General features: G+C 50.7%; 2 protein-coding genes across 4 annotated transcripts; one reads left to right on the top strand and one right to left on the bottom strand.

Moving 5' to 3' along the window:
- Positions 1-69: 69 nt before the first annotated feature.
- Positions 70-2,733, bottom strand: CENPB (centromere protein B). Its single transcript, XM_061126693.1, has one exon. It carries the CDS (start codon positions 2,697-2,699, stop codon positions 891-893), a length of 1,809 nt encoding a protein of 602 aa, XP_060982676.1. The 5' UTR covers positions 2,700-2,733; the 3' UTR covers positions 70-890.
- Positions 2,734-14,480: 11,747 nt separating this feature from the next.
- Positions 14,481-24,015, top strand: CDC25B (cell division cycle 25B). Of its 3 annotated transcripts, XM_061126690.1 has the most exons (16): positions 14,481-14,867; positions 15,663-15,769; positions 16,396-16,447; positions 18,205-18,246; positions 18,402-18,438; positions 18,664-18,786; positions 18,892-19,014; positions 19,206-19,340; positions 19,793-19,873; positions 19,992-20,171; positions 20,340-20,435; positions 21,152-21,214; positions 21,357-21,455; positions 21,645-21,778; positions 22,470-22,581; positions 22,736-24,015. In XM_061126690.1, the coding sequence occupies exons 1-16, from the start codon at positions 14,668-14,670 to the stop codon at positions 22,874-22,876; spliced, it is 1,725 nt and encodes a 574-aa protein (XP_060982673.1). In that variant the 5' UTR covers positions 14,481-14,667; the 3' UTR covers positions 22,877-24,015. The 3 variants fall into 3 exon arrangements, with proteins under 3 accessions (XP_060982673.1, XP_060982674.1, XP_060982675.1); XM_061126692.1 differs by lacking the exon at positions 15,663-15,769 and having other exon boundaries at positions 14,488-14,867; XM_061126691.1 differs by lacking the exons at positions 15,663-15,769; positions 16,396-16,447 and having other exon boundaries at positions 14,483-14,867.
- Positions 24,016-24,522: the final 507 nt, after the last annotated feature.

Genomic DNA, 24,522 nt, shown 5'->3' with positions numbered 1-24,522 from the left:
GGATCAAAAGGAACCGGGAAAGAAGTGTCCCCAAGACAGACGCAAGCCCAGACCATGAAGGATGCACCCTTGGCTGTTAAAATGTCCACTCCCACAAAAGGGGGGCAGACAGATTTATTGAATTCAGACTAGGAAAGGAGCAGCTGGATGGCTGGACTCTGGGCCCAGCCTCAGGCCCCCTGCCCAGGATAGGGCCCTGCCAGAGAGGGAGGCGAGGCATGGGGCCTGCAGCTGCCCACAAGGGAAGTGCCCATTATCACTCCTCTGGAGGGCCTCTTGAGAACCTCCAATCTGAAAGAAAACCAAGGGCCAAAGTAACATGGGCTGGGCCAGAGGAAGGGGTTGGGAAGTGGGGAAGCAGGCTGAGGCAGGCCTAGGAGCCCATGGTTAGACTGTGCTTCTCAAGGTGGCCTGGGGACAGGGATGTGGGGCTGCCAGCCTTGTGGGGTCCTAGGCTGGACTTTTCTCTGGAGCCCTTCCCAGAATGGCTTTGGGGTCCCCCCCACCAAAGACCTGGTGTGGATGGCAGAGGGGAGAGGCACTCTCTGGCCAGGAGCTTCCAGGGTCCATCCCTGGCTGCTACTGTGGCCTAGTCCAGTGATGGCACGGTGTGGTAGCACCGGACAGCTCCCCATCCTCCCCACCGAGTCCCCCATGCCCAGGGGCAACTGGGGAGGAAAGAGGATTCTGAAAAAGAGGCAAAAAGCAGGCAGTGAGGTTGATGCCAGCCCCAGGCCCTAGAGAGGTGACTGGGCCTGTCACAGGGCCAGGAGAATATCACTAAAGGATGTGGGATTCCCCACTCTGCCTCCATCCACAGCAGTCGCCCAGAGAGTCCTCTGCCCTGGTGCTGCCACATCCAGGTTGGGGGCATGGCTGAGCTCACTGGCTCAGCTTTGATGTCCAAGACCCCTAACTCCTGCCTGCCTGGCATGGTTCTTTCTGGTCACATGAACCAGGTCATGTTCCAAGTGGAGGATGTGGCTTTGCACACGGTCATCGATGGGGAAGGAGGTGAGGTACCTCTTGACCATAGCAAAGTAAGCCATGGCTTCCCCGAAGCTGGGTACAGGCACCTCATCACCATCCTCCTCATCATCTTCATCATCTTCATCCTCCTCATCATCATCTTCCTCTTCTTCCTCACTGTCTGACTCAGAGTCCTCCTCACCTTCCAAGAAATGGAGGGTAGGGCACTGGGCCTCCTCCTGGGCACCATAACCTCCGAAGCTGCCACCAGCCTCCACTACACCCTGGGCCCAGTCCTCAGCCTCCAAGCCCTCAGAGGAGCTCTCTTCCTCCTCCTCCTCTTCCTCTTCATCACTGTCATCAACATCACCCTCCTCTTCTACCTCCTCTTCCTCCCCGAGCTCCTCTCCTTCCCCCCCTTCCTCCTCCTCCTCACCATCCTCCTCCTCCTCCTCCTCCCCTTCACCCTCCTCTTCCTCTTCTTCCTCCTCCTCCTCCTCTTCCTCCTCGTCCTCTCCCTCACTCTTGAGGGCAGTAGTGATGGTAGCATTAGGGCCACCCCCAAAGCCAGCCTCACGAAAGCAGGCAGCTATGTGGGAAGGTTCCACAGCCTGCCAAGCCGCAGCCACGAAGTGCAGGGCCTCCATGAGGCCTAGCTGCAGGCCTGAGCGATCCTGGCCCTCTAGCGCTGCCATGGCCTTCAGCAGCATGGCCTGGCGGTAGTGGCCCTTCACCTGTTGGACCACGCCACGCTCCAGCGGCTGCACCGTGCCTGGTGGGAAGAAGGCCAGCTGCACATGCCGCAGGCCCGAGGTATCCAGGGACTGGGCAGCCAGGCGGCCAGCCAGCAGCAGGACTCGGCGAGATTCTGCAGCCATGCGGGTGTCCAGGGCCTTCAGGTACTTGGCCAGAGCCTGGGTGGTAACACCACCCTTAGAGTTGGCGGTATAGTCACAGGGCAGGCCAGCTTGGCCTGCACGGGGTTTAGCCGACTTGCCAGCCACAAGCGGGGGCAGCTTCTCACTACCATCGGCGTTGGCACACAGCAGGACACTCAGGCGCTGGGTGGCCCTGCGTGCCCGTCCATCACTGCCACACAGCCCCGCCGCTTGGTCGGGCAGGAAGTCGTACCACAGACTGGTCTCAGTGGCGCTGAACACGTCCTGGGAAGCGTAGCCCTCGGCCACCGACGGTGGCTGCTCCTCCCGAGCGCGCCAGCCCGTGGTACCCCCACCGCTGCCCTCCGAGGGCACTGCGGGAGGGCTGGCGGGCGCCGCTGGGGGCCGGGGGGCAGAGCTGCGCGACCTGGCGCGGGCCACGCCGCTGCAGGACACTACACCGTGGCGCCGGCGGAAGCGGTCCAGCCAGCCATTGGAGGCAGTGAAGTCGTCCATGCCCAGCTCCTCGGCTATACGCAGCGCCTTCTCCTTGAGGATGATGCCCTTGACCGGCAGGCCAGCGGCGCGGATTTGCTGGAACCAGGCGATGAGCAGCCCCTCGAGCTTGTCGTAAGGGGACAGTTTGTTGGTCTTGCGACAGGTGGAGGCTACACCGTACTTGCGCTCCGACGCCAGGATGGCGCGCTTGTTCTTCAGGATGGTGCTCAACGTGGACGGTGGGATGTTGAAGCGCCGCGCGATCTCGCCCTTGCGCAGGTCCGGGTTCTCCTCCACCTCCTGGATGATCCGCGACTTCTCCCGGAACGTCAGCTGCCGCCGCTTGGGGCCCATCCCGGCGCGCCCCCCGCCCCGGGGCCCGGCGCCACCGCCGCCACCCCGGGGCGGGGGGCCGGGCCCGCGGCGGGGGGCACCTGGCGGCCTCTCCCGCGCGCCCCGCCCGAGACAAAGCGGCTCGCGGGGCGGCGGGCGGGGCGGCGACCCGGCCGGGCCGGGGGCACCTTCGGGGGCGCCGGCGGGCGCGGCGCCGGGCGGTGGGCGGCAGGCGGCAGGCGCGGGCGCGGGCGGGCGGCGCGGGAGCTGAAGACAGGAAGTGTCGCGGCGCGGGGAGTGGGGAGCGGGGAGTGGGGAGCCGGGAGCGCGGCGAGCAGGGCGGAGCGGGGAGCGGGATCTCGCGGGAAGCGCGGGGACGCCCGGCACCGCCTCCAGCCCTCCGCGCCCACCCTTCTCCCCGCCGCCCGGGACAGACCGCGCGGGGGCGCTTCGGCCTGCCGGAAAGGCCAGCGCTGTGGCGTCTGGTGACCCTCTGGCAGCAGTGAGGGCTGCGGCTGTGTGCCCGGCCTTTGCGCCGGGTGGGCAGAGATTTGCTGCTTTCAAAGAAGAGCAACCGTGTTTTGTCTTTTTTATTTTATTAAGATAGAAATATCCCGCCTTTTTTTCCCCCCGGAAACTGAAAAATAATGGAAACTAAAAAAGCACCTTTCATCCCAACACCTGGAGAGGCGCACGGCTCATGGTTGGATACATTTTCTTCCAGTCTTATCCCTAGGCGCATGTAGTTTTCTTTTTAAAAATTTATCGCATAAAACGAATCAGACGGTATAGGCATATATTGGCATCTCCTGTTGCTTTTTTGTTGTTCAGTCATTGAGTCGCTCAGCCCTTTGCGACCGCGTGGACTGCAGCACAGTAGGCTTCACTGTCCTTCACTGTCTCCCCAAGTTTGCTCAAACTTATGTCCATCCAGTCGGTGATGCCAGCCAACCTCCTCCTCTGTCTTCCCCTGCTCCTGCCTTCAGTCTTTCCCAGCATCAGGGTCTTTTCCAATGAGTCAGCTGTTTGCATCAGGTAGCCAAAGATTTGGAGCTTTAGATTTGGCATCATTCATTTAACTTCCAATGAATATTCAGGGTTGATTTCCTTTAGGATTGACTGGTTTGATCTCCTTGCAGTCCAAGGGACTCTCAAAAGTCTTCTCCAACACCACCATACCAAAGCATCAGTTCTTTTGCACTCACCCTTCTTTACGGTCCAACTGTCACATCTGTGCTTCACTGCTGGAAAAAACCATAGCTTTGACTATAGAGACCTTTGTCAGCAAAGTCTCTGCTTTTTAAGACCCTTAAAGAGTCTTTGTCTCTGCTTTTTAATACACTGTCTATATTTTTCATAGCTTTCCTTCCAAGGAGCAAGTGTCTTAATTTCACAGCTGCAGTCACCATCTGCAGTGATTTTGGAGCCCAAGAAAATAAAGTCTGTCACTGTTCCATTGTTACCCCATCCATTTGCCATGAAGTGATGGCATGATTTTTGTTTTTTGAATGTTGAGTGTTAAGCCAGCTTTTTTACTCTCCTTTTATACCTTCATCAAGAGCCTCTTTAGTTCCTCTTCGCTTTCTGCCATAAGGGTAGTGTTATCTGCATATCTGAGGTTATTGATATTTCTCCCAGAAATCTTGATTCCAGCTTGTGCTTCATCCAGCCTGGCATTTCGCATGATGTACTCTGCATATAAGTTATATAAGCAGGGTGACAATATACAGCCCTGACGTACTCCTTTCCCAATTTTGAACCAGTCCATTGTTCCATGTCCAGTTCTAACTGTTGCTACTTGACCTGCATACAGGTTTCTCAGGAAGCAGGTAAGATGGTCTGGTATTCCCATCTTCTTTAAGAATTTTCCACAATTTGTTGTGATCACACAGTCAAAGGCTTTAGCATAGTCAATGAAGCAGAAGTAGATGTTTTTCTGTAATTCTCTTGCTTTTTCTATGATCCAACAGATGGTAGCAATTTGATCTCTGGTTCCTCTGCTTTTTCTAAATCCAACTTGTACATCTGGAAGTTGTCGGTTCACATACTGTTGAAGCCTAGCTTAAAGGATTTTGAACATTACCTTGCTATCATGTGAAATGAGTGAAATTGTGGGGTAGTTTGAACATTCTTTGGCATTGCCTTTCTTGGGATTGGAATGAAAAGTAATCTCTTCCAGTCATGTGGCCACTGCCGAATTTTCTAAATGCTTCTTTACCTGGCATCAAGTGATGAGAATTTTGCCTTACTGATAAAGTACTGCAAACTTTTTAATGGTTGTATATTGTCCCAACTATGGTTGAATACTAATCAGTGAAGCCTATTGTTACACATTTAGGTTATTTTTATAAGCAACACTATAGTTTTAAATCTGTTTGATGATAATCCTACAATCCATATATAAACACTGATAACATCTCAGGGGGTCACTTTCTGTGCTGTTCCATGCATTTAGCCATAAATGTATGTGTTTGCACCTACAGAAATAATGTCATGTATGTACATAAGCATACATACATATATACATACATACAAATCCCTGAAGCCTCTTCCTCCACCAAATACATAAAAATGACAAGTTCTTAAAGCAATGAATTGTAGTGTTTTTTTTTTTTTTAAATCTTTAAGTACCATGAGGAGTAGGCAGAGAGGAAGGCTGTGACCCAGAGGGACAGGCTGAGGATCTGGAGCTTCAAGGAAATGGGTGTGGACAAAACAGAAAGGAGGACCAAAGACAGTGCCCTGGGTTCTCCAAGGTTAAGGGCTCAAGAAAAGCTAACAAGAAATTTGGGAGGAACAGCTAAACCAGCAGGAGGAAATTCAGTCTCGTATCCTGTTCTGGAAGTTAAGAAAGGTGTAACTCACCGTTCTTTTAGTGTGCATTTCTCTTTTCATATGTGCATTGACCATCTGAGGCCTGAGAATCTTCTAGTCATATCTTTTGCCTTTGTCTCTCTTGTATTTGTCATTTTGTTGACTTTTGGGAGCAATTCATAGGCTCTGAACATAAAATCTTTTAGTATATTGAAAATACTTTCTCCCAATCTGCTGCTGTCCTTTAACTTAGCCTAAGAAATCTCGCAACTGAGCCACTGAGCAAGAAACAAGGAATCTCAGATATGAGAATTTTTAAAAATCTTTTTAAATAGGCAGGTCTGTCAGTTTTTTCCTTTATTGCTTCTGGATGTTATGTCTTACTTAGAGAGGGTTTCTCTCCCTGACCCCCTCCTCCCATCTCAAGACGTAAAAAATATCCTTCTAATCACAAGGTCCAGAAGACAACTTGGGAGACTTTTTCTCATAAGAATCAGATCAGTGCTTGGCCCATAATGGGTTTGTGGTCCCTATGCAGAAGTAAATGTAGGTACAGCTGGCTGAGTACGTGCGAGCTCAGTTGTTTCAGTCATGTCTGACTCTGCAAGCCCATGGACTGTAGCTCGCCAGGTTCCTCTGTCTGTGGGATTCTCCAGGCAAGAATACTGGAGTGGATAGCAGGGATCTTCCCGACCCAGGGATCGAACCTGCATCTCTTATGTCTCCTGCGTTGGCAGGTGGTTTCTTTACCACGAGCGCCACCAGCACTCCTTCCCACAAATCCTCAGGAAACCAAGTCGACGTTTTGGAGGGTTCTTCCATATGCACTTATGTCCTCCTACCCCTCACCCATCCTGGCTTATAATCAATGGATGTTTGGGTGAAATTACTGTGGTTGAGCTTTTTTTTTTTTTTCTACTTTGCTGAATTTTCTAAGTTTTATTCAGTAGCAAATACTACAGGCTCTTGAAAATGAAAATGAAAAGTTTGCTGAGAGGCACAAAGAATAGTGATGAGCTAAGAGGAATGGGTATAGGCCTGATGGGCAACTTTGAACAGCCTGGGCCAAAAGAAAGGAAGGTGGACTATGGACTTCCCTAAGGTGGAAAATAGGAAAGATGGCACATTTTTGTTACTTTATAAAGGAAGCTCATACTCTTTAGCTATCATCTCCCTATCCACCCCCTGTCCTTTGCCCAGCCCTAAACAACCACTCATTTACTTTCCATCTATAGATTTCCCTGTTCTGAACATTTCATATGAATAGAATCATATAATATGTGTCTTTTATGACTGGCTTCTTTCATTTAGTTTCATGTTTCAAGATTCACTCATTATGTAGCATCTATTAGGACTTCATTATTTTTTTATAGCTGAATAATGTTCTGTTATAGAGATTTATGACATTTTGCTTATCAAAATGTCAGCTTGATGGGCATTTGTGTTGTTTCTAGCTTTTGGCAACCATAAATAACTGCTATAAACACTTATTTGCAAGGACATATGTTTTCATTTCTCTTGGGTGTATGTCTATGAGTGGTATTGCTGGATCTCATGGTAGTTCAGTTCAGTCGCTCAGTTGTGTCTGATTCTTTGTGACTCCATGAACCGCAGGACGCCAGGCCTCCCTGTCCATCACCAACTCCCGGAGTTCACCCAAACCCATGTTCACTGAGTCGGTGATGCCATCCAACCATCTCATATTCTGTCGTCCCCTTCTCCTCCTGCCCTCAATCTTTCCCAGCATCAGGGTCTTTTCAAATGAGTCAGCTCTTCGCATCAGGTGGGCAAAGTATTAGAGTTCCAGCTTCAACATCAGTCTTACCAATGAACACCCAGGACTGATCTCCTTTAGGATGGACTGGTTGGATCTCCTTGCAGCCCAAGGGACTCTCAGGAGTCTTCTCCAACACCACAGTTCAAAAGCATCAGTTCTTCGGCACTCAGTTTTCTTTATAGTCCAACTCTCACATCCATGCATGACTACTGGAAAAACCATAGCCTTGACCAGACGGACTTTTGTTGGCAAAGTAACGTCTCTGCTTTTCAATATGCTGTCTAGGTTGGTCATAACTTTCCTTCCAAGGAGTAAGTGTCTTTTAAGTTCATGGCTGCAGTCACCATCTGCAGTGATTTTGGAGCCCAGAAAAATAAAGTCAGCCACTGTTTCCACTGTTTCCCCATCTATTTGCCGTGAAGTGATGCAACCAGATGCCATGATCTTAGTTTTCTGAATGTTGAGCTTTAAGCCAACTTTTTCACTCTCCTCTTTCACTTTCATCAAGAGGCTCTTTAGTTCTTCTTCACTTTCTGCCATAAGGGTGATGTCATCTGCATATCTGAGGTTATTGATATTTCTCCCAGCAATCTTGATTCCAGCTTGTGCTTCTTCCAGCCCAGTGTTTCTGATGATGTACTCTGCATATAAGTTAAAAACGCAGGGTGACAATATACAGCCTTGACGTACTCCTTTTCCTATTTGGAACCAGTCTGTTGTTCCATGTCCAGTTCTAACTGTTGCTTCCTGACCTGCATACAGATTTCTAAAGAGGCAGGTCAGGTGGTCTGGTATTCCCATCTCTTTAAGAATTTTCCACAGTTCATTGTGATCCACACAGTCAAAGGCTTTGGCATAGTCAATAAAGCAGAAGTAGATGTTTTTCTGGAACTCCCTTGCTTTTTTGATGGTCCATAGGATGTTGGCAATTTGATCTCTGGTTCCTCTCCTTTTTCTAAAACAAGCTTGAACATCTGGAAGTTCACGGTTCACATATTGCTGAAGTCTGACTTGGAGAATTTTAAGCATTACTTTACTTAGCGTGAGAGATGAGTGCAATAGTGTGGTAGTTAGAGCATTCTTTGGCATTGCCTTTCTTTGGTATTGAAATGAAAACTGACCTTTTCCAGTCCTGTGGCCACTGCTGAGTTTTCCAAATTTGCTGGTGTATTGAGTACAGAACTTTAACAGCATCATTTTTTTTTTTTTTTTTAAGATTTGAAATAGCTCAACTGGAATTCCATCACCTCCACTAGCTTTGTTCGTAGTGATGCTTCCTAAGGCCCACTTGACTTCGAATTCCAGGATGTCTGGCTGTAGATGAGTGATCACACCATCGTGATTATCTGGGTCGTGAAGATCTTTTTTGTACAGTTCTTCTGTGTATTCTTGCCACCTCTTCTTAATATCTTCTGCTTCTGTTGGGTCCCTACCATTTCTGTCCTTTATCGAGCCCATTTTGCATAAAATGTTGCCTTGGTGGGTCTAATTTTTTTGAAGAGATCTCTAGTCGTTCCCATTCTATTGTTTTCCTCTATTTCTTTGCACTGATCGCTGAGGAAGGCTTTCTTATCTCTCCTTGCTATTCTTTGGAACTCTGCATTCAAATGGGTATATCTTTCCTTTTCTGCTTTGCTTTTCTCCTTTTCTCATGGTAACTTTATGTTTAATCATTTGAGGAATGGCCAGATGGAGATCATGTTCTTTTCCGTTCTTTTTTGGCTGCACTGGGTCTTCACTGAGGCACGTGCACTTCTGAGTTGAGGCCTGTGAGCTCAGTAATTGTGTTCCTGCATGTGGAATATTCTTTCGCTGAGCGGAGATTGAACCCTGGTCCCCTGCATTGGAAGGCAGATTCTTAACCACTGGACCACTAGAGACATCCTAGTACTTCTTTTTTATGTACTTCTTGATTTTTTAAAATTTTATTTGTTTATTTTTGGTTGCTGCCTGTGGGATTTCTCTAGTTGCAGCACGTGGTGTCTACTCTTCATTGCAGTGCATGGGCTTCCAATTGTGGTGGCTTCTTTTGTTGCAGAGCATGAGCTTCAGTAGTTGCCGAGTGTGGGCTCTAGGGCACAGGGGCTCAGTAGTTGTGTTGTGTGGGCTTAGTTGCTCCACGGCATGTGGAATCTTCTGGGACAGGGAACCAGAACCTGTGTTCCCTGTGTTGGCCAGAATATTCTAATCCACTGTACCACCATGTTCTTTTAATTAATCTAAAAATTACACCTGTTCTTTGGAAGATATTTTAAAATACAGAAAAATTTTAGGATAAACCATTTAATTACCATTCATTCCGCCACTCCGAGAATACCCTTGTAGGATACTTAGCTGTGCATATTGTTTTTAATGGGACCACACTTGGCATAATATTTCAGCCCATAGTATAAATATTTTCTCATGTCAATATGTGCATCAGTGAGATTCAAAATTCTTTTAGTCTAGGAACCCTTTCTTTAAGAGACCATTTTCCAAAAGCCCAGTGGGTAATCATTCCATAATCAGTGGAAAACTCTTAAAGAAATGGGAATACCAGACCACCTTACCTTCCTCCTAAGAAACCTGTATGCAGGTCAAGAAACAACAGGACTGGACATGGAACAACAGACTGGTTCCAAATTGAGAAAGGGGTACATCACGGCTATATATTGTCACCCTGCTTATTTAACTTATACGGAGAGTACATCATGTGAAATGCTGGGCTGGATGAAGCACAGGCTGGAATCAAGATTGCCGGGAGAAATGTCAATAACCTCAGCTATGCAGATGACACCACCCTTATGGCAGAAAGCAAAGAAGAACTGAAGAGCCTCTTGATGAAGGTGAAAGAGGAGAGTGAAAAGGCTGGCTTGACACTCAACATTCAAAAAAACTAAAAACAAAGATATGGCATCCAGTCACATCCACTCCATGGCAAATGGATGGGGTAACAATGGAAACAGTGACAGACTTTATTTTCTTCGGCTCCAAAATCACTGTGGATGGTGACTGCAGCCTTGAAATTAAAAGACGCTTGCTCCTTGGAAGAAAAGCTATGACAAACCTAGACAGCATATTAAAAAGCAGAGACATTATTTTGCAGACAAAGGCCCATCTAGTCAAGGCTATGGTTTTTCCAGTAGTCATGTATGGATGTGAGAGTTGGACTATAAAAAAGCTGAGTGCCGAGCAATTGATGCTTTGGAACAGTGGTGTTGGAGACAACTCTTGAGAGTCCCTTGGACTGCAAGGAGATCAAACCAGTCAATCCTAAAGGAAATCAACCCTGAATTTTCATTGGAAGGACTGATGCTGAAGCTAAAGCTCCAATACTTTGGCTTCCTGATGCAAAGAGCTGACATATTGGAAAAGAACCTGATGCTGGGAAAGGTTGAAGGCAGGAGGAGAAGGGGGACGACAGAGGATGAGATGGTTGGATGGCATCACCGACTCCATGGACATGAATTCCAGTGAGTTCCGTGAGATGGTGAAGGACAGGGAAGCCTAGCATGCAGCAGTCCATGGGGTCGCCGAGTCAGACACAGCTGAGTGACTGAACAACAAGGATTATACGGCCTGCCAGGTGCCAAACATCCCTCCCCTCCCCATACCTGTTCTCTTTAGATGCTTCATGTATTGCACAGTGTAGGGGAACCACCCTCATTACCCTAGGCCCCTGTTGAAGGACACTCAGCTTGCTCTTCATTTTTCATTGTTATCCAATATTATAAACATACATCTGTATGTACTTATATCATCTTAAGAGAAATTTCTAGAGGTAGGATACTGGGGTTAGAGAGACCAAGCTCGGGCTCGGGCCTATTTGAGGTACTGGGAGACGGGAGAAGCAAATGGTCTGCTACCTGTTCTTCAAAAACTCAGTCAGCTTCAGCAAATGAGATTTAGGAAAAGGAAAAGAAGATTTCAATAAAGTCTGTTCTGTCCAGCAGTTTCTCTTTAGGAATTCATTCTGTGCATATCTGTTGCATCATTTAAAAGCTAACAAATGTACAGCATTAGGAAATTCAGTAAATATATCTTCAAATAAAAGAAAGCAAGGTATAAAACACTGTTTTATATACTATTTGTAGATTTATAAAAATATGGTCATACAATTGAATATATAGATACACACTGTCCACTAAGCCCATGAGGTTACTGAGCACTTGAAATATGGCAGTTCCAAATTGAGATGTGCTGTGTGTGTAAGATGCACATTGGACTTTGAAGGCTTAGTATCAGAAAAAAAAGTATGTAAAACATTTCATTAACAATTTTTATATTGATAACATGTTGATATGATAACTTTAAAAATCCATTACATTAGGGACTTCCCTGGTGGTCGCTAGCAAAGTAATGCTCAAAATTATCCAAGTGAGGTTTCAATAGTACATGAACTGAAAACTTCCAGATGTTCAAGCTGGATTTAGAAAAGACAGAGGAACCAAAGATCAAATTGCCAGCTTCTGTTGGATCATAGAAAAAGCAAGAGAGTTCCAGAAAAACATCTACTTCTGCTTTATTGATTATGCCAAAGCCTTTGACTGTGTGGATCACAATAAACTGTGGAAAATTCTTAAAAAGATGGGAATACCAGACCACCTGACTGCCTCCTAAGAAATCTGTATGCAGGTCAAGAAGCAACAGTTAGAACTGGACATGGAACAATGGACTGGTTCCAAACTGGAAAGGAGTATGTCAAGGCTGTATATTGTCACCCTGCTTATATAACATATGCAGAGTACGTCATGGGAAATGCCAGGCTGGATGAAGCACAAGCTGTAATCCAGATTGCTAGGAAAAATATCAGTAACCTCAGATATGCAGATGACACCACCCTTATGGCAGAAAGTGAAGAGCAAATAAAGAGCCTCTTGATGAAAATGAAAGAGGAGAGTGAAAAAGCTGACTTAACACTCAACATTCAAAAAACAAAGATCATGGCATCCAGTCCCATCACTTCATGGCAAATAAATGGAGTAACAATGGAAACAATGACAGACTTTATTTTCTTGGGCTCCAAAATCACTGCAGATGGTGACTGCAGCCACGAAATTAAAAGACGCTTGCTCCTTGAAAGAAAAGCTATGAGAAACCTTGAGAGCCTATTAAAAAGCAGAGACATTACTTTGTGGACAAAGGTCCATCTAGTCAAAGCTATGGTTTTTCCAGTAGTCATGTATGGATGTGAGAGTTGGACCATAAGGAAAGCTGAGTGCGAAGAATTGATGACTTTGAACTGTGGTGTTGGAGAACACTCTTGAGAGTCCCTTGGACTGCAAGGAGATCAAACTAGTCAATCCTAAAGGAAATCAATCCTGAATATTCATTGGAAAAACCGATGCTGAAGTGGAAGCTCCAATACTTTGGCCACCTCATGAGAAGAACTGACTCATTGGAAAAGACCCTGATGCTGGGAAAGATGGAAGGCAGGCAGAGAAGGGGATGACAGAGGATGAGATGGTTGGAAGGCATCACTGACTCAATGGACATGAGTTTGAGCAAGATCTGGGAGATGGTGATGGACAGGGAAGCCTGGCGTGCTGCAGTCCATGGGGTCACAAAGAGTTGGACATGGCTGAGCGACTGAACTGACTGACTGGTGGTCCCTGTGGCTGGGACTCCACACTCCCAATGTGTAGGGGTGATAGTATTGGTCCCCGGTTGGGAACCTGGATCCTACATGCCATGGCTGAAGATCCTGCATGCCACAGCAAAGATCCAAGATCCCAAGTGCTCCAATTGAGAGCGTGCATAACCAAATAAATAACTAAAAATATTAAAAAGTTCTCAAGCTGAAGTTAAAAACAATATATTAGGCTAAATAAAATATTAAAGTTTCATCTGTTTCTTGTTACTTTTTTAAATGTGCCTACTAGAAAATTTTAAATTACCTATGTGTCTCCCATATTGTTTCTATTGGTTAGGATTGTTTAAACTCGGGAAGAATATGCAACACATTCACTATAGTGACTGGGGAAGAGTCCTGAAGATTTGTCTGGGGTTCATGATCTACTTTCGTCACATCCCCACCCTCCTCATCCCTTTCAGATGGGACTAGGATCTTCTCATTCCCTCTTCCATGTTTCTCCTGGCCTGCCCCAGTCCCCAATGCCAGGCCCTCCTTTCTGCCACCCCCTCCCACCCCCCGCTACTGTGCCAGCATTCTTGAGCTGTGACCTGATAAGCTGGAGGCCACCTCTTCCCTGGGAAGATGGGGTGCAAAAACAGCTTACTCCCCACTAGCTTTTGAGTGCAGCCTTCCCACCACAGTCAAGGACAGCAAGCTCACTGGCAGGTGATCAGATAATTAGAAGATGCTCAGTTAAAACTAGTGACAAATTCAGCCTCCCTGATCAAAGAAACACCAATTAAACATTGGCACCAAGTTAGCCAAATCATCAATAGGCATTCCATAACTGGGTTCTGAGACTGCTGACACCCTCCTTTGTCCTCACTGCCAAAACTCACGACTAGACCAATCATTAGAGCCTCCTCTGGAGCTGCTGGAAGAAACTGGGCGGCTTGGGATCACATCTAACCGGGGACCCCCCGGAAACACTGTCTAGTTATGTGTCGGCCCCCACCGCGGGTCCACCTCCGGCACCGGGGGCTCCCCAGGAGCTGCCAGTCGCGGGGTCAGGGAAGCTGGGAGAGTAGATGTACCTAGGGTGAATCTCCACTCCACCATCTGCACAATCATGTGACCTTGAACGAGTTGATGAACTTCTCTACGCCTCATCGTCTCTGTCGGTAAAGTGGAACGGCGAACACAGACCGCATTGCACAACTGTATTCCGCAGATTCTTGGAATGGAGGCTCTCATGATGCCAGCCGGTACTTGTAAGTGATGTTAAAGGGCGGGGTCCCTCTGAGGCTACTCTAGGAAGTTCTTGTATCTCCTGAGGCCTTATTCGCTGGGGGTGGGGGGTGGGTAGCTCCAAACCACATACTGAGAATCGGAATTTGAGAAGCCCGGCTCCTTAAACCTTGGCTGGAAAGGAGTGCGAGGGTTAATTCCTCGATTTCTCCACCCGACCCTAAGCCTGGAACTGGGCTAGGCCGGGATGGTCCAGCCTCCGCGCCTTCCACCACACTGGCCCCGCCCTCTGTCCCGCCTCTCTTCTTTACTGCGCCCCCATTGGCGGCGTCCGGCGGCGCGGCCGCTGTTATTTTTCGAATATATAAGGAGGTGGAGGTGGCAGCCTCTGCTAGAGGCTTCCTGGGCTGGTGGCCTGTCCCCGTATCCCTCCTCCCTTCCCCACCCTCCCCACTTCCCTCTCCTCTCTCGCTCCTGCCCCGTTGCTCTTCCTCCCTCCCTTCCCCTCCACCCCGGGCCGGCTCCCTACCTCGTCCAGGCCAGCTGTGCCCGGCGTCTGTTGGTCGCCCTACGCCAGGCCCGCCCGCCCCACCTCGATGGAGCTGCCCCAGCCGGAGCCCGTGGCAGGCTCGGCTCTCAGTCCGGCCGGCATGCGCGGTGGCGCCCAGCGTCCTGGCCACCTCCCGGGCCTCCGGCTGGGGGCTCATGGCCTCCTGGGGTCTCCGGAGCGCGCGGCCGCTTCCTCGCCGGTTACCACCCTCACCCAGACTATGCACCACCTCGCTGGGCTCGGCAGGTAGGGGTCCCCAGGGATGCTCGGTGTGGGGTGGGAGGCCCGCACTAGGGTTTGGTCCCAGGCCTGTCGGGAACCCGGCATGGGTGCCAAACGGAGAGGCATCCCAGACACAGCCTGCTTCAGGGCTCAGGACCAAGCTGTGCTGCTCACACCCTCCAAGTGACTTGTTCTTGGCTGCCACAAGCCTCTGGAGACCTTCTCCCCCACCTCCACCATGCTGCCTCCCTAATCTTGGCTCAAATCTCCACCATTTTGCCCCAGGCAGGGGATCCTGAGCGTGGAGGGGGAATTTGAGGGTGGTCCTGTTCCCTCCATCCTCAGTTCTTTCCTGGGGTAAAGGGGTTAAACACTGGTCCTGTTCCCTGAGCAAGTCTGCAGCTCCAGGCTGGGTTGTCCTTGAAGCAATAAAGACCAAAGGCTTGGCCATTCCTCCAGAAAGGCTTGTGGGTGGGAAGGGACCTGAAGAGTTTAGGGGATGGCTCTCTAGGGCTGTCTGCTGCCCCACCATTCCCCAGGATGGTCCCAACCCACCTCCTTGCTCTTGCCCTGGGTTCACCTTCCCTGCACCCAGGAGAACCTTTAATCAATCAACAAAGAGAAGACACTTAGGGCCTCTGTAGAAGGCCTGAGAAGAGGGTAGATCCTTGATGCCATTACCTCCCTGGGACAGTGCAGTGACTGGCAGGGCCCTTCAGAGGTTGGGAGGGCTGGCGGTGTTGGTGGGAACATGGGCCAGCCAGCCCTTGAGCCCCACATTTACCTTTCTCCTTCCCTGGGTCCCCGCTCCCTTCCCAGCGAGACCCCAAAGAGTCAGGTAGGCAACCTGCTCACATGCCTATCCCTGTCCCGTCGGGCGTCTGAATCTTCCCTGTCGTCTGAGTCCTCTGAATCTTCTGATGCAGGTGAGGCCCAGGGGTGCCAGGGGAGTTTGGGGGGCTGCCTGAGCCTCCCCACTTCCCTCCTGATCAGACTAACATCCTCACCACAACCTGATGGGACCCCAGCAGCCTCCCCCTGCTCACTTCTGGTGGGGCATACCACACCCAGCATAGACTGGCTGAGCAAGGCGGGTGCTGGGTGGGGTCCTCCGAGGGAGATGAGATCTTACTATTTAAAACTAGGTGCAGAAGTCCTAAACCACAGCCTCACCTGGGAGGCAATTAGGCTGAAAGTCTGTCATTTTATAACATTCACTTGCCTTCAGCTTTAACTTTCATTAAAAGCTGTAATCTCTTCTAGAACAAATTATTTTAAATCAGTTCAAGAAAAATGCTTAGCCAAATTTTGGTTTAAAGCCTAAACTTTAGGCTTTATAGTTTCCACAGTAATAGGTGATTCCATAGTAAATAGGGGATAGAGCCCTGTGTAACTTGGCAATGTGTCAGCCCTTGGGGTCTATGGGTGGACCTGTATCAAGACCTAAGATAAAAACAGGTTTTTCCCCCTTCTCTGAATAGGGTTGGGACATGGTAGGGAAAAGTGTGCAGGAAATGCCACCACTTTCAAACCAAGGCACTCTGTCTCTCAGGTCTGTGCATGGACTCTCCCAGCCCTATGGACCCCAACATGGCAGAGCAGACGTGAGTAGAGAAGAGGGACCACATGGTCAAGGAGGGGAACCTGCCCTTAAAAAATCTTAGTTCCACCCTAAACTCACTAGGGGAGCTTGGAGAGCAAACAGACCTCTTTGAACCCTCACATAGGGGCATTAATTGACCTTCCCATGTACTGGATTTCTGCTTGTCTCAGGGAAGGGTCTACTATCATGGGAGCAGCTTAGAATGGGTTCAGGACCAGGGTGGAAGGAACAGTAGCCACAGGGAGCCTCTTGCGGGAATACAGGACTATATGTGCCCTTTCTGCCTATACACATATTTTTTTTTTCCTGTGAATTATCACAATTTTAAAATATGGTCCAACTAATTCAAAGTTTTTAATTTACTCTAGGCCAAACAAAACAGTTGCTGTAAGCTGGTTTGGCTCTTGGCCCTCCTATCAGTAACCACTGGTTTCAGTGACATTTCACCCGCTGGCCAACCCTTGGACCAGGCCCTTTGTGAAGGAGAGTGGAGAAGTTGGCGGGCTCTGCTCAACACGGTTCTCTGCTTCTTGGTTGTGGGGCATGAGTAGTACCTTCCAGAGCACAGCTGTTCCACCCAGCTGTTCAGGCCCCAGCAGGGAGAGCAGCTGTCAGGCCTTCCTGGGAACAGCAGGCATCCCCAGCCTGGGCTGAGGGACTATGGATTTGGGTTTAGGGCGGTGGCTCTCTTTCCTCCCATTGCCTTTGATCAGACTGGGCTGGGCTACAGGTTTGTTCATAAACAGGAAATGGGGAGAGCATTGGGTGGTGGTGTGGGGACCGCAGGTTGGGTTTTGATGATAACACAGAGCTGTCCCTGCTTTACCCCTAGGGCCCAGGTGCAGACTGAAAACCAAGCCAATTAAATTGGTCATCCTGGTGCCAGGTTGGCTGCATACAGCCACCCTGCCCCACCTGGACGGGGCGGGGGAGGGTGCCCATCCTCTTGACACTTTAGCCCTCAGTTTCCCACCACCAACACTGCACCTGCCTTAACGGTTACACAGAAAGAAGTGTGTGTGTGTGTGTGTACACATAGACACACAAAAGCCCTGCCTGGCAGGTGGTCCCTGGTAACATAGCTAGGCTCAGAAGGAACATCTGTTGGAATTCTTTGCCTGCTGGCCTCTTCTAAGGCAGGAGGGGGGAGGGGTGTGGGACAGAGGCTGGGTCCTAAAATTCCACAGGAGGGAGGAGAGGTTATGACCTTGAACATTTGTCACTAGGGGGTCTGACATGGCAGACCAGGGCTGATCCAGGGGCACACTGAACCAGGCCCCTGTCCTGGAGGAGCCAGGACTATCCCACACAAGGGGAGGGAAGCCCTGCCTTGCTGGTATCCAGGCCCTGGAGACACCCCCATTTTCAGGACAAGGCCTGTCATGGGATGGATGAATGCCTTTCCTGGCAGCCATATGGCCCTGCTGAGGTGATTTGCATACAGGTGGAAGGCCTGTGGGCAGGCTGGTGAGACCGTTGCCTTGGTAACTCCTCAGCTACCCAGAGACCTACCCCAGCTGTCTCTGTCACTGCCATTCTTCGGGCCTCTTCCATTTAGGGCAGCTTTTAAAATCCCAGGCTGCCTCTTATCTCCCTCTTCCCCTATACCTGGGCCCTGATAGGTGCTGCATTCTTCCTACCTCCTCTTTCCCCTGGCCACAAGGCTCCCCTGGGCCTTGTGGACTGAGGACCAAAGGCTGGGGATAGGCAATGGGCTGTGAGGAGACCTAGGTTGAATGGGACCCTTCTCTGTCCTAGGTTTGAACAGGCCATCCAGGCAGCCAGCCGAGTTATTCGAAAGTAAGTGCTTTGGCCTTCACTGCACAGGCTCCCCTGCCCCGTGTGGGTGGTAGAGGCCCCAGGATGTACGGGGCTCTGTGGTGGAGGGGCACCCTGCATATTCTCCGTCACAGCCTGACTCTCCAGCCCTGAGGTGTCCCTGTTTCCTTCTGCAGTGAGCAGTTTGCCATCCGACGTTTCCAGTCCTTGCCGGTGAGTGTCCTCTGAGGCCCACTGGGAGACTTGGGCCTGCTGGCCAGGATTGTAGGGGGCAGGAGGGACCTGGATTGCTTCTCAGAGGGCGGACTTGAAGCAGTTGGGTGTCCCTTGTCTGGCTATGGGAGCTGGGGGAGTTGGAGCCGGGATGGGAGGAGGTAGGCCTGGGCTGGCACTTGAGGAATGCAGCCTTCTGTACCTACTGCCCTCCTGGCTCTCTAGGGGAGGCTTCTGGGCCACAGTCCTGTGCTACGGAACATCACCAACTCCCAAGCGTCTGGCACCTGGAGGAAGAGTGAGGCATGTGACCAAGCTGCCCACGGCTCTGGGGAGGACAAAGAGAATGTGCGTTTCCAGAAGGCCAGAGTCGAAGGACTTCAGGGAGAGAGGGGGGCTCACTGGAGTGTTTTCTGGCATTTGATCATGCACCCCCCTCCGTATTGCCCACAGGATGGATTTGTCTTCAAGATGCCGGGGAAACCCACACATCCCAGCCACTCCCGTGCTCTTGGGGAGTGGGCCAGCCGCAGAGAAGCCTTTGCCCAGAGGCCAAGCTCGGCTCCCGACCTGATGGTATACCAGGAGAGCTGACCCATGCAGGGCAGGCATACACGCAGGGCAGGTGCCTGTGAAGGCAGCCCGGGGAACTTGGGGGTGATCCTGAGCCCTGAGGCAGTGGGAATCTTATTTCTCAGAAGGTTAGGGTGGAGACTTGTCTCAGGGCCCCACGTTGAGTCTCCTCTGTCTGTTCGTCACCCATGCAGTGTCTCACCCCTGAGCAGAAGATGGAAGTAGAGGAGCTGATCCCCCTGGCCCGATGCCACTTTTCTCTGACCCCCTCCACAGGGGCTGTTGAGGAAGACGATGGATTCGTGGATATCCTGGAGACTGACTTAAAGGTAAACAGCCTTGCCTTGTCAGGGCCCCTACCTCTCCCCTCCTGAGATCTCCTGAAAGAGGTAAGCTCTGAGCTCCTACCGCAAGACTATGACCTCATTTCAATGTCAGAAGAAGAACTGGAGGTAACTGAGTCACAGCCTGACCTCTGGCCAATCAGTGAAGAGGAAGTGGCTGGTGCTGCCGTGGAGGGTGGATGGGCAGGGCAAAGGGAAGACTGGTCTTCCTGCATCGCCATGCTTCCCATATCTACGCAAGTCCCTCCAGCAAGTGGGGCCCCGCAGTTTCCTGGTCCTGGGGGCTGCCCTGTGTGGAGGTGTGAGTAGGGTCACCAAGGGCAGTTGGCCTGGAGTTTTGCTGGGAGAACTGGGAAAACTGCCCTGGAGGACTCGGGGCCTTAGGGGTTGGACCTGTGCCTGTGAGTGTGACCACACCCTTGCTCATCTGGCCTCAGGAGAATGATGTAGTTCCCCCAGGCATGGAGAGCCTCATTAGCGCCCCACTGGTCAAGACCTCAGAAAAGGAGGAGGAACAGGTGAGCCCCTGGAGAGGCCCCTCAAAACTTGGGAGTGGTGGGGCCCTACCCTCTGAGTGAGACTGGGATGGAAAGCAGGGGCTAGGAACGCTGACCCCGGACCTACTGCCTCTGCCAGGACCTCATCATGTACAGCAAGTGCCAGCGGCTCTTCCGCTCTCCGTCCATGCCCTGCAGTGTGATCCGGCCCATCCTCAAGAGGCTGGAGCGCCCACAGGACCGGGATCTGCCTGTACAGAACAAGCGGAGAAGAAGTGTGACCCCTCCAGAGGAGGAGCTGCGGGAGGCTGAGGAACCCGTGAGTACCCTCCTCCCGGGCTGGGCTGCCACCCTCCAAGTCCACCCTGTAAGCCCTTCTCAGCTGGATTTGTAGAGGGGGGCAGGGTGCAAGGAAGGGAGATATTAACCAGATGGGGCACTGAGGGAACAGCCTCACCCCTGACCCTGGCTGCCACTTGCCTCACAGAAAGCCCGCATTCTCCGCTCAAAGTCTCTGTGTCATGACGAGATTGAGAATATCCTGGACAGTGACCACCGAGAACTGATCGGGGATTACTCCAAGGTACCAGCAGTGGGACCCTCAGGAGGCTTGGTCCCTTACCATGTGGCCCCTGAATGCAGCAACTACTTCAGTGACTCCCACTCTCCCAGAAGCCCCTCATTTTGTCCTTTGCATCTTATCCTATATTCTCACCCAGACCCCTCTCTCTGGCTCTCTTTGATCTCCTATCTCAAATCTGTCCAGGGCATCAATGGTATCTCCACCTTGGAGAAGATTTCCATCTTGTTTGGAGCCTCCTGGGGCCTGTTTGGCAAAGCATGGGGGCAGGAGGCATGAAGGGTTCATATCCTCTGCTCCCCACCTTCATTTCCCCTTGGAAGGTTGTTTTCTGGGGATCAGACCCCAGAGGCACTTCTTGGTTGCTGTGGGAACCAGTGCTTAATTTGAAAATCAAAGCAGATACTTCCCTGGTGGTCCAGTGGCTAAGACTCCACACTGCCAATGCAGGGGACCCAGGTTGGATCCCTGGTCAGGAAACTAGATCCCACATGGTGCAACTAAGAGTTCACGTGCTGCAAAAAATCCCACATGCAGCAGTGAAGATCAAAGATTCCATGCAACTAAGACCAGATGCAGCCAAATAAAACAAATAAATAAATATTAAAAAAAAAAAAAGGGAAAGTCAAGCAAGTTTGGCTTTCAGACTTGAGGAAAAATTCATTTTTCTCAGGTTCCTGCTCTTGCCAATGTCACTGTCTCTCTCCCCTTCCCTTCAGGCCTTCCTCCTACAGACTGTGGATGGAAAACACCAAGACCTCAAATACATCTCACCAGAAACGGTATGCAGGGATGAGCTATTTTTCGGTGCCTTTGGGACTTCTCTTTGCTTGTTAACCTCCCCTGGAGTCAGGCTACAAGCGCTGGGTCAGCCCCTGCCTGCCAGCCTGAACCGCTGGGACCCACCTCCGCGGCCTCCTGCAGGTGGTGGCTCTGCTGACAGGCAAGTTCAGCCACATCGTGGAGAAGTTTGTGATTGTCGACTGCAGATACCCCTATGAGTATGAAGGCGGGCACATCAAGGTGAGACAGGGTGACGGGAGAGGCCCTGAAGACTCATCCAGTTCTGTCCTTCCTCTGCCCAGAGGAGGCGCCCTCTCCTGGGGTAGGATCTGCCCTTCAAGAGGTGGAGTCACTCATCTGAAAGATGGGGACCGCACAGGGCAGGGTCCGCCGCGCACACCTGCGGCCTGACCTCTGCTTCTCTGGCAGACGGCTGTGAACCTGCCTCTAGAACGGGATGCCGAGACCTTCCTGCTGCAGAGCCCCATCACACCCTGCACCCTGGATAAGAGAGTCATCCTCATTTTCCACTGTGAATTTTCATCTGAGCGGGGCCCCCGCATGTGAGTCCCGGCTCCGCCCAGCCAGCAAGTGCTGCTCCTCACCTTCCCTGTTTAGGCTTTCGGGTGCTGGAACCATCCAGTGGCCAAGAGGCGCGAGCCCAGCCCTGGTCCCTCCTTGACCTGGGCCTCTTATCTCTCCTTGGAGCTTGGAGCAGACCTTATCCCTGCTTCCCCGTGCATGGCACCGTCCTCCTGTCTCCTCTCATCCTTTCCGTCAGGCCTCCCATCTTCCCTCTGTCCATTGCTGCCATCCCCACAAAACCTAATTCTACCTCTCCAATGGTGTCCTTAAAATCCAAAGGCCCTGTCCCAGTCCTCAGTGATGCTGACCCTTCCAGGGTTCGATTGTTCTTTCCTCTCTCCATCTCCTCACCAAGCCTTGTCTAGACCTTCTGACTCTTACCTCTTGAACTTGGTTCACTTGTCTCCCTTCTGCCTCCACTTTCCTGGCCCAGAAGAAATGTCTCGGACAGAGATTGTGTAACTGTCTTCAAAGGACACAGAGCCCCTTTGATTTGCTTTTTTCTGTCTCTCCAACCTCTTGTGGACCCAGTTAGCCAGACTGAACTAAAAGTGTTCTTGTGGCTGACATTCCTGCACTCAAGCCTTCTGTGGTTCCCAGAGGAGTGGGTGCAGGGAGCAGGTCCCCTGGCACACCCAGCTCTCACCCCCGAATCCCTACTGGTCCCAGGTGCCGTTTCATCAGGGAACGAGACAGAGCCTCCAATGACTACCCAAGCCTCTACTATCCTGAGATGTATATCCTCAAAGGCGGCTACAAGGACTTCTTCCCACAGCACCCGGTACCACGGATGGGGGTGGCCATAGCCTCCATGGGAGCGTTGGGCTACAGGGAAAGGGGTTGACCAGGCAGTAGCCCTCGGATAAGGGAGGATGGGGTCCTCCCTGAAGTTGCCTAGTTCCCCATGTTTATTGCCCCATCTCATCCTGCCCTAGACCTTCTGTGAGCCTCAAGACTACCGGCCCATGAACCATGAGGACTTCAAGGATGAACTGAAGACCTTCCGCCTCAAGACACGCAGCTGGGCTGGCGAGCGGAGCCGGCGAGAGCTCTGCAGCCGCCTGCAGGACCAGTGAAGGGCCAGCAACTGTCCCACCTGCCTTCCTTTCTTTGTGCGGCCTGGCCATCGGCTGCCCTGTGGTCTCCGGGGCTGAGGGTCTGCTGTCCAGGGAAAAGACAGTGAGGGCGTCCTGTCTGTCTGCACCAGCCCTGATCCTCTGTCTCACTCCAGTCATGTTCCAAATCCTAGTGACACCCCCACCCTCACCCCGGGAGAGCCCAGCCTGCTGACTAAGTGAAATTGGATTAAGTCTAGCTCAAAGGAAGTATTCGTGTCTAACAGGAGCCTTTTTGGTGTTTTTTATTTCCTTGTTTAGGTTAACCCTTTGTCTTCCTGTATTCGGAAAAGCCTCTTTTTTTCTAAGAGCTTTGTTTATATGTATGTGGCTGAGAGAAAGCTCCAGCCTCCTAGGAGGAGCCACTGCTACCCTCGGAATTAGCACTGTGTCCCAGGTGCTAACACACTCCTAAGTATGTGTGCTACACTCCCCTTTCTCCTTCCCGTCTCTCCATGTGAACATCTCTAGCACAGGCATGAGCTCTTCCTCCTTCCTGTTTCAGTGTTAGTTGTATGTTTGATCTCTCTTTTTTTCCATCTCAGGATAGTTACAGGCTAAGGTTTAGGTTTTCCCTGTCCAGTTGTTAAAGATACAAACATTCATAACCCACTTGGGCCTGGCTTCTGTGGCTTGGAAAGGGATGTTATTATCCATGGAGGCCCCTGGGTGAGGGTTAAGGCCTGCATCCTGAGCCCACTGGAAACCTAGCCCTCACAGCTGTGAACCCTGGGGCCTGAACCCATGTCAGAACTTGCTACTGTCTCGTCACGGACAGACAGTTGGACGAATGGACGTGTGGATGGATGGTGGATGCATGGATGGCCATAGACCCACAATGCCTTGTCCACAAACCACTGAACTGAAAGCATTTCAGTGAGCGTGACTGCCTGCAGCAGGAGTATACATGTGCCTGTCTGTGTGGACAATATCTTTACACTTTAAGATTTGGAGATATTCAAAAGGAAATGTCATGGAAGCAGCTAAACTAAGGCCAGCCACCTCTGGATTCTGAATCTTGGGAAATGGGCAGGGCTTCTTGAAGGCTCTGCTGAGTCATCTGGAAGGGTCTTGGTTCAATAAAGCACTGAGCAAGTTGAGTAAGTAGCATTGTATCCTCTTGAGCCCTTAACAAGACTATGGCAGACCCTAATGGTGGAATACAGCAGAGGCAAGTCACCGGATTGGGGCTGGAAGACTCCTGGGGAGGTGGCCTCATACCCTCTTCCCAAGTCTTGCCAAGATTTTGGATTCAGCCTCCCTGTTTCCCTCATCTGGCTTCTTAAGCACTTCTGGGGTCTACCTTCCTAAACTAGCCCTCCGTTCCTAAATTCTGCACCAAGAAGGCAAGAATGATGTCATCAAGTCTGTTCCCTACAACTGTCAGTGGCTCACCATTGTCTTCAGAATCTTAAAAGTCTCATAGCCCTTTAGGACCTAGACCTTCTCCTGCCTCATTCCTCGCCTCTTGCTGAATTAAATCCCCCATAGTTGCTGTTCACATTTCCTTGTCCTTGCATCTGCAATATTAAGCTCAGGAATGCTCTCCCCAATCTGTTATTTCTCAATTTCAAATTCAATTTCAAGATTCAATTTCAAATGTTAAT

This window comes from Dama dama, chromosome 23, assembly GCF_033118175.1.
Source record: "Dama dama isolate Ldn47 chromosome 23, ASM3311817v1, whole genome shotgun sequence".
Lineage (NCBI taxonomy): Eukaryota > Metazoa > Chordata > Mammalia > Artiodactyla > Cervidae > Dama > Dama dama.
This window is presented reverse-complemented; position numbering and strand designations above follow the sequence as displayed.

Excerpts from the sequence above, each read along its gene's own strand:
- CENPB (XM_061126693.1), bottom strand. The coding sequence starts at position 2,699 with ATGGGCCCCAAGCGGCGGCAGCTGACGTTCCGGGAGAAGTCGCGGATC.
- CDC25B (XM_061126690.1), top strand. The coding sequence starts at position 14,668 with ATGGAGCTGCCCCAGCCGGAGCCCGTGGCAGGCTCGGCTCTCAGTCCG. Across the intron at positions 19,341-19,792 it reads TCCTGGAGACTGACTTAAAG|GAGAATGATGTAGTTCCCCC; the intron begins GTAAACAGCCTT and ends ATCTGGCCTCAG. Across the intron at positions 20,172-20,339 it reads TGCGGGAGGCTGAGGAACCC|AAAGCCCGCATTCTCCGCTC; the intron begins GTGAGTACCCTC and ends CTTGCCTCACAG.